The following is a 17,500-nucleotide window of genomic DNA, read 5'->3' as shown; positions in this document are numbered from 1 at the left end:
TCCACTGTTTTAGTATATACTTACAAAGGATATCCAGAGTTTGAGTAGCCAAGCAGCGCGCGCGAGCTGCGCGCGCGTTCAACGCTATCCACTGTTTCGGTATATACATGCAAAAAACTGATAGCCTGTGTCCGGCGAGCGAATTAAAGTGCTGGAAATCTGATATCCGTAGTTCAGTTTTTAATATTATCCGGTACAATCAAACAAACAAGCTAAGATCTTGGCTCCAATTATCTAATTGTGAAATAATCCGTAACATGATTGTAGATACTAGATCTACCCAATGTTACAGGAATAGAGTTCATAAGAAGTCCGGTACGGATACAGTGTTTCGAATTCACCATTTTCCCCAACAGCTCAGTTTTAAATAGAAAAACAGCTAGAAAACTTCTGCCACCGTATATCGGCGCAAAAGCAAGGTAGGGACACAAAAAGATATTTATACAAAGTGCATAACATAGGTTCTTTTAAAAAGAATTTACAACGTTTTTAGCGAGTAAACTGGAAGCAAAAGCGGAAAAGAAAACGGTACGTTTTGAGGACTGCCTTGGGGTGCGTTCCTTTGGGATGATCCGAAGAAGGATCACTGATCTAAGATCAATTGGATCATGGTGCATCAAAGGAACCCAAAAATTCTTTCCCAGAGTGGATTTATCGGTACCTCTGATGCACCGTGATCCAAGATTACTTGGATCAGTGATCCTTTTAATTTTCGGATCATCCCAAAGGAACGCACCCTTGATCAACACGAACGAAAGAACAGAAGGAAGTCGTCATTCAGTTTATATTGCTCAACTAAACAGTTGAAGTGTAATCTGCGAATTCTTGCTTTTGCTCCGACAAAATCCCCTTTCCATCTCCTCCGCTTTCCCTTCCGACGAAGTCTGAAAGCGGCTTTCCTCGTGTCTCGGGTAACAACATTGCGATTAACCCAGCGGAGAATGATGTGGCGCCGAAGACGATCGGTGGAACCCAAACGAGTCCTGTAGCATCCTTTTAAAACAATAAAGAGTGAAGCAATACAAACAATCAACTGGCACAAAGTCTTTAAGGGGGTGTTCCTCTTAACTACAAGCCTGTTGCTAAGAACGAAATTCTGCCACCGAATGTCAGCGGTGTTCTCGAGGACAAGTACCGCCCGCCGACCGACCACCAAAATGGCTGCCGGTCGAGCAACGTATTTTTTTTAAAGCTTTTGTTATTAGTTTTTTAAGTCTCTGAATAATTTAGCACCTCTTTACATTAATGCCTAATAATATTGGTACAGTCTAAGTCGTAATCTTAGATCCACAAACCAATGACTCCTTGTCATCCCAGGTCTTATCAAAGGACCTATGATAACAGAGCATTTCCTGTGGCAGCTTTGAAGTTATGGAATGCTCTGCCCATCAGCCTTATGCTAAGTAGCACACTCTCTATTTTTAAGAAAAACGTAAAGACTCATCTTTTAGATAAGCTACTTTGTAAATCAATTAATTTTAATTGTAGAATTGTAAAGTTCCATAGGGCAGTTAGTGTATATGGCAATATATAAATGTGTTATTATTATTATTATTATTATTAGTAGCAGCAGCAGCAGCAGCAGCAGCAGCAGCAGCAGCAGCAGCAGCAGCAGCAGCAGCAGCAGCAGCAGCAGTAGTAGTAGTAGTAGTAGTAGTAGTAGTAGTAGTAGTAGTAGTAGTAGTAGTAGTAGTAGTAGTAGTATGTACATTTTTATTTTAAATTGTCCGATGAGTTACATCTTATAAGTTTGCAGGGTATCACACTAGGCTAAGTTAATGTTATAATTGTCAGATTTCTTATAGCCTTTTCTTGCGTGTAACGTTCTAACAATATATCAAGTTCTTTTTCCGTTGTCCTTTCTTACAATAAATTTCTAATTACGATATAATCGTTCTACAAATTCCACATTCTGTGATAGGATCCACTATTTCCTCAGCTTCGTTCCTTGCTTCTATTAAAGCAAAATTAATTTCCACGGTCCACTTAGTTCTTGTGCGGTGTTCTACAGCACTCGTTTGTCCATCTTCTAAACTTGAAGTATTTATTTGGTTTTGAGCGTGTTGCGCTAGGTGTTGACGTGGCATGTTGATCTTGTAGATGTTATTCAAGATCAATACTAGCCTGAGAGTAGACGCATTATTTAAAACTCTTTCTAGTCACGCACTCGCGTTATCGATCTAAATAGATCGATTTTCTGAAAATGTCGTAAATCGTTGCGTTACTTCCGATTTACGTCAAATTTAGAACAATGAAAAAAGTTTATACAAGTAGCCAATCACTGGCCAACTTTTATCGAAATCGGTTGCTATGACATCATTCTACGATCTTGCAAAAATTGCCTTCCATGGCCGTCCAACCCGAGGGCAACTCGAAGGGCAAAAAAACAACGAATTTTAGTCTAAACGACAAAAAAATTACACAGAAAGCTTCGTTATAGTCAAGCGAAGACGTTTGGATTGTTTTTATGGCAAACTGTAAGGGATACTCATGTGAAATAAAGGTGAGCGTCTCAAAAGTTTTGTAATGAAATTTGTCTCCACGTGGCGTTATGAAACCATGAGCCAGAAACGTCTTTCCCACCTTCCAAATTACTTCCAAAACCTACTTTTTGCGTAGAATAAGCTTTTATAATGATGTTCTTGTCTTCTGATGGAATATTTTTCAATTTGGGGACTTTTTATGAAAAAATATTTATGACCGACTGGAAGCGTCTATTGCGTGGCCCAAGGTTGCCCAAATCTGCCCATAATTGGATTACGCTTTCATCGCCTTCGCTAAAAAAATTCGTAAAATATTTGCCGATGGATCAATTTCTCTGAAACTTGCAATGGTGATTGCTAATGAATTTAGGAAAAACTTTCCTTTGGACGGAAAACTGCTGTGTTTTGCAAAAGAATTCGACGAAGACAAAGTGAAAAATTTTCGGTTGTATTTTATGTGCTCTAGAATGTTTACATTTCACAAGCGCTAGTATGCAAATTTTTACAAAAGGTATTAAATTGCAAAAAAATATCTGCTGGCAGATTGTTAAATGAACTTAATTTTAAGCGTTTATTTGGACTAAAACGATGCAATACGAAGCGAGAAATATTATTTTGAGTCCGAAGAATGAAAAAAAAAATTCGCGGGAAAAGGAAAATTAAAGGGCACTCTGACAACAAAGGGTTTTAAGCGTCAAAATTGATCTTTTAGGAGCCGGAAGAGAACTTGCGTCCTCACGCTTTCATGCTCACGTACTGCTTTATTATTATTATTATTATTATTATTATTATTATTATTATTATTATTATTATTATTATTATTATTATTATTATTATTATTATTATTATAGCAGTATACACTTCTGAATGCCTTAGATTACAAATAAATTGATATAGGGCGCCAAAGGCGTAGCCTATTCAATTATCACTCCTACTCAGTTAAAATCTAAAGGTTCTAAAGTGGTGTCTCCCTTCGCCCCAAAATAAAAATAAATGTCCTATGAACCTATTAAAAACTATACTTGGAACTAATGTCGTCTGAAGACTTAGTCCGACAGGACCTTGAAGGTCCTGGCAATGTTATTATTATTATTATTATTATTATTATTATTATTATTATTATTATTATTATTAAAAGTAATATTACTAAAGATGGAACGCACTTTACTAATCCATGATTATTACTTGTTATTAAGTTAAGACAGTAACGTCAATTTTTGTGGAAGCGATCTTCCTTTTATCTAGGTGAGATGGAGGTATATTAATAATAAAATCACCCCTTCTCTTACCACTATATACGGAGCAGCCATTCCTCCAACTCGAGCGCACAGTGACGAAAAACCCACTCCGATGGTTCTGCAAAGAATCAAGTATCGAGGAAAGTAATGCACAAAGAAAAAAAAAAGATGTGAAAATCCAAGATATTAACTTCACGGTTAATCTTAACTTGTTGAAAAATTTACAGATTCTTACCTGATCACTGTTGGATAAAGTTCAGCGGTTTGGATGTACGTCTGGTAATAGGCAGCAGAGATTGTAAACTTGCTGATCAAAGCCAGAGCCATCACGAGGGTAATGTGTTCTTCTTGTTTTCCTTGGTCAAAATAAAATTGTCTTTCTTAGCGGACAGAGTTAAACAAAAGCGGCTACTTCTTTAGTCCACCGTATGAAGAGTTCTTTTTCAATGGTCCATTTCCGAGTTCTGTTTGCCTTAAAAACGAGACTTGGGCGAGAATTTCAAATCCTAAACGAAAATGAGGTTAATTCTATGAAGATATTTCACTCAGTTTCATTTGAAACATTTCATTTGAAACGTTTCGAAACGGAGGAAGCCAGCAACTTGAAAATGAACCCGGCATTGACTGTATACTTTAGATTTATATTGCTACTCTTTAATGATTGGCTTAAGGACGTTCGCGCCAATTGTTTCTGCGCATCCTTACTGCGCACGCAAATGCACATGCCACGAGCACATGGGCATTCTGTCTGCGCGTGCGCGACTTTGAGATGTCTTATGAGCGTATCCGCTGGCCTGCCATAAGCAGAAACCAAATCGAAACCAAAATAATGGCAGTCTACGTGGGGAAAAGTTTCGAGTTCGTGTCGTTATCTGTGTAGTTTATCTTCCTTGCCTTACGTGTAGACGGTGTCAAAAGATCGAGAAACGGTTGGGCTGTTTATGGCAAAAAGTCACAGCAAAGTCCTTTCGAACAATAAGGGGAAACCAAGTTGTTTTGGTGTGGAACTCTCACGTAGTCAGTAATCTTGCGAAAGTTGAATAATTCGAAGGGCTCTTCAAACACACATAAGCAGACTAGACAGACATTTTACCGCGTTAGTTTTGATTCCAACCTACGTGTTTACCTCTCACTGTTCTCTCTTTTGCACCTTGTTTGAAATGTGTTAAAATATCGAGAATTTCAGCTACATTATGAAAATAAATGTTCACACCCAAAGTTTACGGTAGCTTGCCTTTTTTGGTTTCAAGTTTGTTGGCACGAAAGCGAACAAGCGTGAACGACGGGCCAAAAACAGCAGCTTTGACCAAATTATGGTCTGACTAAACAGCCAGAAAATAGAGTTGGTAATGTTACCACGGGAAAAATGTTTAGAAATTGTGGAACGTTTGAAGCTTCTGACAGAGAGTAAGTCATGTTAAGTCTTGGTTTCGTGTATTGCATGGAGCACCTCCCATTTGAAAATTACTTAGCTTACATGGTGTTAGCTTCAGGGAACTAGAGCAAGATAGCTGGTTAAGGTTTTGAGTTTAAGCACATCCCAAATCCCTAGGGAACTAAATCTGAGGACCTGAAATAAATAACCACTGTCTAAGGGCATAGCAAGGTCTATGATTCCCATGTTGTAATTGAACAAGCTGCCCTCTTGAACCTTGTACAACTGTCTCAATCTGTAGGAATGATCCTTCTCTGTGTTCATTTCCAAAGAATCAGACTATTCAAGTTGAAAATTGATTACAAAATGACAACAGGAAATTAGTAAGTTCTGACTAGACCAGGCCCAGACAAAGCGATGTTAAGAGTGACACACCAAAGAGTATTCCTTTTTTAATATCAAGCCCCAAGCTTTTTAAACTTTTACAAGTATAGAACTAAAATATAATTTAATTTGTTAGTCCTTTGGAAGGATAAGATATGAGGAAATGGTCAACAACTGTATTCACAATAAATGGATACCAAAAACTTAATGATCACGAGTGTTTTTCTTCATATCAACTTGCTGGTCACCTTACTGAGACTATGCCTTGCAACATTTTATTATGTAGGATGTGACTCCAACTAGTGAAATCTTAACTGTACATTGAATTTATAAGCAACAAAGAATCCCATTTGTATGAGCCTCGTGAATTCAGCACATCTGTTAATTTTACTGCAAACAAATTAATTATCTATGAGTGTTTAAGATTCCAATCATAATCCAGAACTTCAAGAGCTTCAAATACGGCTGTTTCACATAACCAATCTGCCCGTTTATCTTCATTCACAACTGGTTCTCAAGGTAACACCTTTCCACAAAACTTGACCTCTCAGCCATCACCTCTGTCCATTGCTCCAATTGTTGAGCCACTGCTCATCTCTCTAAACAGCAGAGAATATGCTGTCAGTTCTTTTGATCCTAACTTTTAATTCTGTACATGAAACACTTTTTCCAAAGCAAGCTTACTGATAAACCTAAGACATGGAGAATTATGTTTATACTAGAACTTGTTTATGGATGCTGGACACTTTTCGAGAAACTGTGATGAGTAAATTCTTCAAATTAAAGACATGCAATATGGAACTCTTTTCATTCTTCTAGATAACTACATTCCCCTTGTCCTTTCAATTAACAGCCTAACCTTAAAACTAAATAATAATTTGCAGAGTACTTCTGATCATGGCTCAGAATACATGTCTGAACAGATGTCACTACAAAGCACTAACAGACAAGCTTCTAATGCATACAACCATTAGCCTCTTTGAAAGCCACAAGCATGGGCTACAAGGTGGCCTTATTGCAACCAGCTCTTCTGGAAACATCAGTAACTTCATCAGATATCCTGCAGGAATGGTTATGCATGAGTGGGGGGTACAACTGCAAGGATCAAACATGAGCATTTTAGGTCTGAAGTAAACATCAATAATACAGGGTTTCATTTCTTTCAACTTAAGTAAACCATTCTCTCCCTCTTCCTCAAACTATCTTGGTTTTTACTTACATTGTAAATGCTCATAAAGATTTGCTACACTGTACCCAACTTATTTATTCAACATATTTTGGGTACAAATAACATTCAAGGTTAATATGAAGATGAACTCCCTTGCTTTATCTCATTGCAAATTTGAAAGTATTATTGTTCATCTAGTTTTCAACATAATTTTGTATCTTCATTTACCCGTGAACTGTGGTGAACATTTATTGATTTTTATACTACAGTATATGGATTGTTGGAAGAGCCAGTACATGACAAATCTGATGTGTAACATATTATTTGTGAATAATGATTGTTGAGAAGATGATTGAAATATAGTGACAGGTCTTGCAGATAATCAAGTGCATGTTTCACTTATTCTAGACGGTACAACGGGATTTTGGCAAGTAAAACGTGTTTCCTAACATTTTTTTGTACAAATGTATAACTAACACATACATCTAAAGAAATCGTGATTGGCATTCCTCTACAGGCTAAGGGATACACACTAAAAGCGAAATGTCTGTCCTGCCCTACAGAGCTCGTCTCCAGAATTACAACCAAATCTTTTTGAATGAGCATTCTCACTTATTTCTTAAATCGCTCGTCTAAGAACACTTGCTGAGGTAAATTCAATTGCTGCACGTAGAAAAAAAACCGACGAGCTTCTAGTCTGCTAGGTAGCAGCATGCTAATGAAATAAACACGATAACAGAGCTTACGCCACCCGGTTCGAAAACTACATGGACAAGCTCCAAATGTGAAATCTTCGACAGTAAACGGTAGTAGTTTGCCTTGTTACAAAAAGAAGCACGCATTTTTTCGGAATAAAAAAACCAGATGAAGCGAAGGTCAAATAAACAAAGAATGCACTAAAAGTGTTCTCGGACTTGGGGGCCGGCGAAAAAGGGTAGTTTAACCGAACTTTTGACTTAAGTTAGCTCTAGGAGACGAAAAAAGCAATTACAAAAATACCTACTGAAGCACAGGAAAAAACATTGCAAAAGTCATCGTGTATTGAAATGACACTACAACCTTGTTAAAAATGGACAACTACATGCTCTGCACAACAGACTTGGAGAGCAGCAAGACAGAAGACTTTTGTGATCCACGACTTGGAAAATCAATAAAAACTTCCCAAATAAAAATTTGCCAAAATCTGTTGTAATAACATTGTAATCCTACAAACAGCGCATTTTTTAAAGCCTGGAGTCGCAAGCGGCTGCAAAGAGGAAGAAGAGACAATGTTATTTGAAGTAATTTAAAGCTTGGGGGCCGGCGGAATTATGATGAAAACTTACTTCAAAGTTGAAGCAAAATCAGCTCAAATTCAAATTTTCCATCTCATAAAGGGTGGTGTATCTCAGGATCGTGTCAATATGCAGCCCTGTGATTCATAACAATAAAGCTTCAACATCTTCAAACTAACCTGCATCATTTGTCTTCTCGTGTGAACATCTTGAACTTCGGTAAATCAAATGCCAAACTCCACTTCTTTGGGCCTTTATCTCGTTTTGTTCGGGATTTGATCATTAAAATATTCTCATCCGAACTCCCAACAAACTCGAAGAATATCCATAGTGATAGAAAAGTGTGTAATTTTGTTACAATCTTTCATCTCTCTGGACAAAATATTTTTCAAAGTGTAGATCGCCCGTTTAAAAACCCGCGGGCAGCGCGTTCAAAATAACAATGGCGCCGAACTCGAATAATTCGATTCCCTTCGCGCATGCTCAGACAAAATGCCCATCTGCTCATGCCACGTCATACACGAGCGCGCGCGCTAAGTAATAAAATGAGAAATGATAGGGCAAAAGGCCATTGCCATAGCTTTGCCTGGATTTAACGGTCTTGGACGTTCGGTGACCCCTATTTTTCTTTCCAGAAACGGATTTTATTTACAATTATCTTCACGTTGTCCAAAAATGAACAAAAAATCAATGTGGGAAGTTAAAAAAATTTCAAGATTTCTGCTCACGGGACATCAAATCTTGCCATCTTGCGGCTGCAAGGCGAGTGAAACTGTGGTCGCTAAATGCGAACTTGATCTTTAAGGAACCTCACCAGTTGACTAAATTCACTTAATAAGTCACTTAAACAATATTTGGCAGAGAAGATTTCACTTCAAAGATTTAATTGCAATATATTTGGGTTTACAGACAATGGCCTTATTCGCTAACGAAGCCCGATTTTGTCACATTTCGGGTGTTTTTCCGGGCATGTTCTCTCCGAAACGAAGTCGGTGACCCCCATTTTTTTTTACATTTCTGACATAACTAACTCATCATCTTACAGTGGTAAAAGTTTCAGGAAAAAATCAACGTTGAAAAATTTTCGCGCGAACGTCCTTAAGCATCTCTCGCCACAGTTTTAGCCAACCAGAGCTAAATCACACAAAAACCAACAATATACGTGACTCGCTCGAACTCATTTCCCCCCCGTCTCGCGCCGGCTGCATGCATTAGCTTTGCGTTACGATTAGCTCGCTTGATTTCCTACTCGTTTTACGATTGGTCAAAGTATTTAAATTGGGTTTGTTGTACTTCCCAACTCTAAATTTTTTTTCAATTGGTGGAGAACGTGTCACGTGCCATGGGTCAAAACTCATTAACTTCCTAGGGCGAAAAAAACTCACTGATAGATCGTTTTCACGTGACGTCATCATTTTCTAAAATCCAAAACTAAAGAGCCAGGAAAGTTTTTATCCTCATCAGGCATAAGAGGCGGTAAATTTGTATCCATTGCAATTTTAAAGCTCAGTAGCGTGCTTCGTTTGGAAACCAGAGCATTTTGAATTTCTGAGTTATAGCGGTGCGTGACACGAGGCGACGATCGAGTTTATTGAGAAATATATATTTATCTCATGGTTTTGAGCCTTTTTAGAATTTAAAGCATTAGGAAAAGTGCTTAGGTAAATAGCTGTTTGTTCAGTACAGATGATCACTCGCCTAGATAGCCAAAGTAAGTAACAGATGTTGACACTATTTTCCGGCCGCCATATTGGTGCACCACAGATTTACACAGACATGGCGTTTTCATACTGGGCTCTGTAAACTTCTGCGAAACATTTCGACGAATATCTGATGTTTTGGGAAACGCACAGGCCTAAAACTTGGAGAAGTGTCTTCTTCATTTATCTTCTACAACATCACGAATTCTTGACTTTTTCCACTGGATGGTTTTCGATTTATTTTTTTATTGCGTGACAGTGAAAACGATCTATTCCCTAGACGGGAATAAAACTTGCTGTTTCCCTGTTTTGACTGACCCTATTCCGGAATAAGAATACGTGGATTTATGATTTAAAAACGTATGTCTGGCGCTTTTGAAGCAACAAGGAAAATAAAGATATGTTTGAAATAGAATTTTAGCAGGTAATTGATAATTTTAATGGAATTCTCCGTAAAAAAGAAGGTTTTCTAAGTAATAATTAAAAAACGAGCAGCAGTGTTTTATCGGGTTGTTTTTAAACCCGATAAAACACGTGCTGCCAGTTTTTTAAACGGCTTCAAAAACATTCCACAAAATGCGTATCCCTCAGGAGTCCGAACAAAGGTTCACATTGTGAGTGGAAGATATCAGCACACAAGAAAAACAAGTGGAGCTTATAAACATGCAGTATGGTAATTTTAAAAGCACGTTTTTTTCCTTCAGTGCTTATTCTTTGTTGTCGATGGTTAAAGGAGGTTGGTTAAACATGTTGCGTAAGAGAAAGTTCAGACAATTGAAAAATCAACACTATATGTCACAAAATGGTCTTTTAATATTTTTGCACTCTGGCAAACTGCAAGGCTAAGCAAACAAGCAGCGAACGAAGAAGCGAGGTTAGACGTGGAACAGGGCAAAATCCAAAGTCTGGATACGAACATCGATAACATGACGGCAGAGTCGTCGAATTTTTAAAATCTCGATGAAAATGATTTGGACTATTCCATAAAGATTACTAGTGATATTTATAGAAAGATCGTTTCATTTGAGAATAAGCGATAAGTACATTGTTTGTACATTCAGCCCGGCACTCCCCTGGGACTGAAATCAAAGCCGCCACCGGGCTTTTCAGAATGATCATAGATTCCCAGGTATAAAGAAGGTTCATTGACGTTTTATCGATCTTTTTATAGGCTGTTAGCCGCATGAATTATTAATGAGTTTTTGAACCTCTTTTCCATGTATTCCTATTCCGGAATACGGTCAATGGAACGCATCCTTAGGGCTGGTTTTTTTAATTCACCATTCTGGAATGAGAACGGTCAGAATGTAAAATTTGCGCGCGTTTTTCTATTTCGCATTCCTATTTCGGAATGGACCGAACGCCATTCCATCCATTCTGCTCCCAGGGGCAGAATGAACAGAATGCTGCGAATGAAAATCCAAGATGGCAGACGGCGAGATGAGCGCTGCGGATTCAAATACGTCTCTACCGGAGAAATCAAGGTATCCTGTGGTAAGCTTGTGGAGTAAGTAAGATACTGCATCAAGGAGGCGATATAGCGAATTATCAAGCCTATAGAGCGCTTACAACTGCAGTGTAATACATTATATTGGGCGTCTTTCATTGGTAGCCGAATATGAGCATTTTTAACGACCATTTAACGAATGCATGAATGCGCCTGCCGCCTTAACGACCATTTAACGAATGCATGAATGCGCCTGCCGCCTTAACGACCATTTAACGAATGTATGAATGCGCCTGCCGAACTTGAGACGATCAGAAATCGATTACAAATTTTCCATTGTTTACGCCTGACAGCCTGATTCGCCAACCATCCCGATAGCTCTGCACGAGCTAAAAATCAGGTTAGACTTTTGGAAACAATGAAACATTGCCTCTAATTTCATTGTACCAAAAAAACGAGGTTTTTTCAGTGATGTTTCGTACAAGAAAATATGCAGGAACAACATTGTCTGCATGGCCCGTGATTCGAGGGATGTGTCTCCTCTCCTTTGTATATAAGACTGCCAAAACATTCGGCAAATCCAAAACAGTCTCCATATTTTCTTCCTCGTCTTTATTTACAAGGAAAGTAGCTGCGATAACGGCTGCAATGCAATGCGGCAGCCTCTTCGTCGGCCGCCATATTTGTTACGCAATGCTTACTCCTGCCAGGGGCCCGTTTCTCGAAAGTCCCGAAAACTTTTCGGGTCCGAAAAGCCACTTGTGAAACTGCCAACCGCTTATTTTGGAAGGCCGACCTTTTAACATGTTTTCAAGCTATCTAAAAGAAACATGTCCGTAAAGTTTGACAACTTAAATCCTCTCCGTTCTTGAGATACAAAGGGAATTGTGACACCTGAAAATGGCCCGTAAAGTTTCGGGACTTTCGAGAAACGGGCCCCAGGACCGCGCATCTCGAAGGGCGTTTCTTTTATGCAGACAATCCGAATAATTCCTAGCATTCCGTACCAACCATTCTTATCCCAGAATTGTGAATAAAAAAACGCGCCCTTAGTTTTCGGGTTTTTTCGTTCACCTGTGAGTTGAATGAAGAAAACACAAATTAATGCAATTCCTCCAATAATGTAATATGCCATCAATGGAATACGTCGATTCACTCTGCAAAGTTAAAAGGGAAAAGGGATTAATGACTGTTGTACAAGCCAACAAGCTCAAAATGACAAGAAAGGAAATGGCAGGTACGGGTATATCAAAGCTCATTCCAACTGATTCATTTATTTCAACGAGTAAATCGACGAATCCCGGCAATCGTACCATGCACGATATCCAAATAAAACGACAATTTCCTTGACGTTTAGGTCGATTTATATCGATTGTACCTGTTCAACAATTGGGGTTACACGTGGGTGTATTTTCCGGTATTGTGACCCGTAAAAATAACGGTACATGCGTTCCTTCAATGGCCTATTGAATCATTCCACCACTGACGCTTTTGCATCCCCATGCATTGAAAAGTGCCTGATCCCTTCTCGTTCCACTATCCGGCCACAGGAGGCATTGTGAAACTCTTTGCCCTTGTCAGTCTGTAAACGCAATGGTTTTCGTCCATTGGCTTGTTGTAAAATCTTCCGAAATCCTTCGGTGACAGTGGTCCCTGCCTTGCTCTTCAAAGACACCACTTAAGCATATTTGGAAAACACGTCGATGATCATCAAGAGGTAACAATTCCCTTTATTCCAATGTTTCAGATGTTGCATCTCCACCCGATCCGCTTGGCATTTGTCGTTCATTTGAAACACTAAAACGGGTAATGTGTTGAACTGTTGTCGGAGGGATGATGAATCCTGTAGGTCAATTCTCCTTGCAATTCCTCTCGGGCTTCATGGAGCGTCAATTCTTGTGCTGTAGCATATCAGGAGATCCCGCCTAACAATGCGCTTCGACATGTTGGGTAATGAAAGGTCGAGGAGTGTATTCTCTTATTCACATAACGTTTCTACCAATCACTAGCCAGGAAACAAACCCTGAGAGGATACCCCCCATCCCCATGTGATCACATGACCTTTTTGTGTGAGGGAGAGAGCCCACACTGTGGGGAAGATTCTCTTTAGCATGACGATACCCTCCTGTATGTTCTGCTGTGGACAGTATACCGGTATGCACATGCCCTGCCTGTTCGAGTTCCTAACCAGTTTTTCCGGGGAAAGAAATGTTGGACAGTGGAAGTGCCCGCATTGCCAAACTGTCCTCAAGCATCAGCAATAATAATAATAATAATAATAATAATAATAATAATAATAATAATAATAATAATAATAATAATAATAATAATAATAATAATAATAATAATATATAGATTTAACCAAGCCTAAAAGCAGAGCTCCCTTGTTATTTATTCTTACTGCCTGTAGGGTTTGTGAAAATAAAAGGTTTCGAATTGTCCGCGTTTTGATGTTTCCGGTTGCTGCTGTAATAATTAAATCATTTTCTTTCCTTTCTTCTATAGAAAAATTCATTGCCTAACTAGTGAATTCCACGGTAAATTTTACGCTAAAAACCGGTATCGCATGAATCAGGAAGCGATGAGTGCGACATCGGTTTTTCCAGTGAAATTTACTTTGTAATTCACCAGTTTGGCAATAATTTTTTCTTCAACCGAATGAGTTTTAAAAGAAAACAAGAAAACCCTCAGCGAGCGAATGGAAAAGGAAAAAAAGCCTTTTCAGAGTCAACTGTCAATAGCCAGCGAAGAGGAATCCTGCTAAAATTAGAAGCCATAAAAACAACTTTGTCAGTTCAAGGTCAAAGAAGAGTTTTACTGATGTACTTTATTCCACTTTATCTGTGAAAACAAGATCAATCACATTTTTATGTATTTCATTGAAACACGCCAGGTAGGCTTGGTACAAGAATTGGCAAACTGCAGCAATGCAACCAAGAAAGGACGAACTTCAAACACGACCTGCTCCAACACTTAAATAAGCTTTGGGTGCTTTAAACAAACTTCTGAAAACACAAGCTAGTGAGATTTCCCCCTAATTTTACGAGAACTCATTGCGAATACGTGTTTATAACATAACTATCGAGGCACAACGAAAACCAGTGGGGCAAATGGATTAAAAAAGCACTTGTTCGCTCGCATTTTAGAGGAAAACAAACAAATCAACTCTTTCTTTATGTCCAAAAGAGTACAGATTAATTCCAGTTGACAAAAAAATTCGATTCTCATTCTTGAACAAAGGAAGAACCGATTAAACCAACTTTTCAAAATACGCGTCCACTTTAAATAACGCATCCGTAAAAATAACAAACTATTTATTGCCCAAGGAAAGAATTTTTGTGCTACGTATGAGCTATTAGTGGTATTCTGTTTTGTCATTGTCATTCTCTTTCGCTCAGTACTTTCGTTTCTGTTCTAGACATAGGTCCTTCAGGCATCGTGTAACCTTATCAGAGCTTCTAAAGATATGCCAAAAATTGCAATACAGAGAAAAAAGCAGCTCTAAGCAAATTAAAATTAAACACTCAGCTTTAAGTTTACATCCCGCCGATGCTTGACTTGAATAACTGCGTATCCACCCAACTGGATTGAAACCAGCGAAAAATGCAGAAAGAAAACATCTTCCAAACCGTTTTTCACTTGAACAGGAAAAGCGTTGACTGTGTAAGAACGTTCGTTTATATATAGTATGGCCGTGTAGCCGCGTCGAGCCACAGAAAGCGCGCGAAAAATGAAGCCTCGCTTATGTTCAGGTGATTTAACCTGGGTTGCGCCTGCAATCCAATCGAAAACCAGTACCTGGTCAGCGGTCAACTTAAAAAAAACAGCTGACCTCGGTAAGATCTGAGCCCGCGATATGGTCACGTGATACTGGTCAGCGGATACGTTGTTTTGACAGGTGTCAATTAATCAAAAGATGGATGTCCAATATCAAAGATGTATGCTGTAAACTAGCATGATACTGGTCACATTGGCATACATGTAAGGGTGGACTTACGGACGTACGTACGGACGTTCATGACGTCATAGCTATAAAACCAAATTTTCTCGCATCGATGGGTTACCATATCTTAACTATGGAGCTCCGCTAATAACAATAGGGAGCTTAAGCAATGACAACGGCAACGGCAACGAGAACGTCATCTCAAAATATAAATTTGCGTTGTTTTAATCGCTTCGTGACTATTTCAACGTTTTTAATATGACAAGGGTGTGGTATTTCTTCAAAGATGACACCAGTCGGAACGCCACTCCATTTTAGGAGAGAAAATGAAAATTTATCCTCAAGTGCTGACGTTCTTCATAAAACCAAAAACTTGGCTATTTCACGTTGTTGTTTTGCTGACGACGGCAACGAAATGGACAAAAGTGAAAAACGCACGTGCAGGGCGTGCAAAATTATTGTTTTTACCCACTAAATATGCAAATTCGTGACGTTCTCGTTGCCGTCGCCGTTGTCGTTGCTTAAGCTCCCTAATAACAACAATAAAACTTTATTTCCACACAACAATGTTTAAAGCTGAATAGCTTGTGGTGTCATGCACCAGTGAAATCAAATCAGATTAGTACATATCAAATCATATTGGTTTTTGAGGAGAGGGGAAAACCGGAGTGACCGAGAACCACAAATGATGGAAATGCCTGCACTGCTGTCAACCCATCCTCTGCTCGGGATGATGAACGTGATTCAGACTCTCTGGGATATGAAACTGATGTTAATCTGCCCTCAGAATGGTATCGAAGCCCTTATGTGAAATGTATCGATGAGGGCGAGTGGGACAAGTATCGCGATGCCAAACCAAATACGACAGTCTGAGTCAACCAGATCCAAGGTGAGATTTTGTACGTCTCAGACTTTGAGAATTCAAACATTGTATCTACCCCAATGTCTATGACGTCCAAAGAGAATTGAAGCGGCGCATATCCAATATGATTTGGGAGGTGAAGGAGAACGAGGGGTACATTGCCTGGGATTTCATGCTTTTCATGCTTCACCCTGTAGCCCTTGATGATGACATCATGACTTGAACGGATAGCAAGCAACGTTTCCACATTGAAGCCCCTAAAGCAGCTCTCCCAGACATGATAAAACAAAATCCTCTCAAGGTTTGGCGCTGAATTCGTGCCGTCCTCTTTTCCTTTAACCAAGTCATTCCTTGTTGAACTCTTTTATTTATATTGGGAGTCAAGAGGTTGTTAGGGACGAGGCTCAGTCCTAGGCTTAGCGGAATAGAGTGTAATGTGAAGTGCTAGATTTCTATCCCATATGAACCATGTGAGCGTTAGCCCTACTGATGGCAATGGGCCCACACAAGGACAGAGAAAAACTCTGACCAGGGTGGTAATTGAACCCACGACCTTCGGGTTAGATCCATCACCTTGGAATCCTTTTAGTCAGGGATTTGTGCCGCACCAGCAGTCAATCGTTCTGACTGGCAAGACAGGCGGTAGTACAAGCATTGAAACATGGTGTAAAATGTAAGGCAGTGGAGGGCCTTGCTAAAAGCGGGTGTGAAAGCCAGAGGGCTGTGAACGTCGGTCGCTGCTCTACATGACTCAGAAGTCTTATCGGTCACAAAAGCTTGACCACTTTCGTGGGAATTAATCTCATGTGGGAATATATCATCAGCTCTTTTGACTTTTTTAAAACTGGCATTGTGTATATCCCACCAATTAAATCATCCAACAAAATCTCCCACAGCAACGTCTGACAGGGTGCGAGGATGTCGTCGTTGACCTCTCATTCAAAGCGTATGTGGGCACCCACAGACTAAATCATCCAACAAGTCTCCCACAGCAACATCTGACAGGGGCCGAGCATTTTGTCATCGTCGTCGAACTCTCGTTCGAAGCGCGTGTAGGAACGCTTGAGTTCAAGCGTCGCATCAGGTGAGGCTAGACGATGCATGTCTGCTAGGATGTCGATGACACATGACATCTTTCCTCAAGCTTTTCCTATTTGCGCTTTGACTGAAGCCCGATAGGTACCAATTTGTTGTAACTCACGCTGTGTCACGTTGACTTCGTTGTCATGAAATGAGGAGGAGGTGTCCTCAGAATGGTACTCCAACCTGTCCTCGTTGTCAGATGAAACGATTTTGGCTTAGGTCACGAATCAATGGGTGTTTGTGCCAATATCTCCTGCTCCATGGTCTCAGTTATGGCGTCCAACACTTTTTCCTGTCCAATGAAGATCCACTGTTTCATCTGGCGATGCTAAGCAAACTTCCATTTTTCCATGTTCAAACCGACTTGTTGTGGTTCCTGTCGGTAATCCTTCTGTTAAACCTGGAGTCGTTTTCCGTGGGTGACATGGTACTCCTTTTGTCACACCCGGACTCGTTCTTTGTGGACGATGCAGTATTCTCTCCACCTGGCCTGCAACTTTTCTTGCTGATGGCATGATGGTATTTTTTTGGGCCAGGAGCCGT

General features: G+C 39.5%; 1 protein-coding gene and 1 long non-coding RNA gene across 2 annotated transcripts in view; one reads left to right on the top strand and one right to left on the bottom strand.

The window, feature by feature from the left end:
- Positions 1–752: 752 nt before the first annotated feature.
- LOC137997232 (solute carrier family 22 member 15-like) lies at positions 753–4,297 on the bottom strand. The gene is made up of 3 exons (XM_068843105.1): positions 3,957–4,297; positions 3,773–3,839; positions 753–993 (listed from the first exon to the last, which is right to left on the bottom strand). Exons 1-3 carry the CDS (start codon positions 4,046–4,048, stop codon positions 796–798), a joined length of 357 nt encoding a protein of 118 aa, XP_068699206.1. The 5' UTR covers positions 4,049–4,297; the 3' UTR covers positions 753–795.
- Positions 2,322–17,500, top strand: part of LOC137997233 (uncharacterized) — a 17,887-nt gene continuing 2,708 nt past the window's right edge. Inside the window, exons 1-2 of the long non-coding RNA XR_011122431.1 lie at positions 2,322–2,503; positions 3,949–4,055. This is a non-coding gene — a long non-coding RNA (uncharacterized lncRNA). The remainder of the gene's footprint in view (positions 2,504–3,948; positions 4,056–17,500) is intronic.

The sequence above is a fragment of the Montipora foliosa genome, chromosome 3 (assembly GCF_036669935.1).
Source record: "Montipora foliosa isolate CH-2021 chromosome 3, ASM3666993v2, whole genome shotgun sequence".
Classification (NCBI taxonomy): domain Eukaryota; kingdom Metazoa; phylum Cnidaria; class Anthozoa; order Scleractinia; family Acroporidae; genus Montipora; species Montipora foliosa.
This window is presented reverse-complemented; position numbering and strand designations above follow the sequence as displayed.

Coding starts and splice junctions, on each gene's coding strand:
- LOC137997232 (XM_068843105.1), bottom strand. CDS start 4,048: ATGGCTCTGGCTTTGATCAGCAAGTTTACAATCTCTGCTGCCTATTAC. Junction 3,840..3,956: donor CTTTATCCAACAGTGATCAG/GTAAGAATCTGT, acceptor GATTCTTTGCAG/AACCATCGGAGTGGGTTTTT. Junction 994..3,772: donor TGGCTGCTCCGTATATAGTG/GTAAGAGAAGGG, acceptor TTGTTTTAAAAG/GATGCTACAGGACTCGTTTG.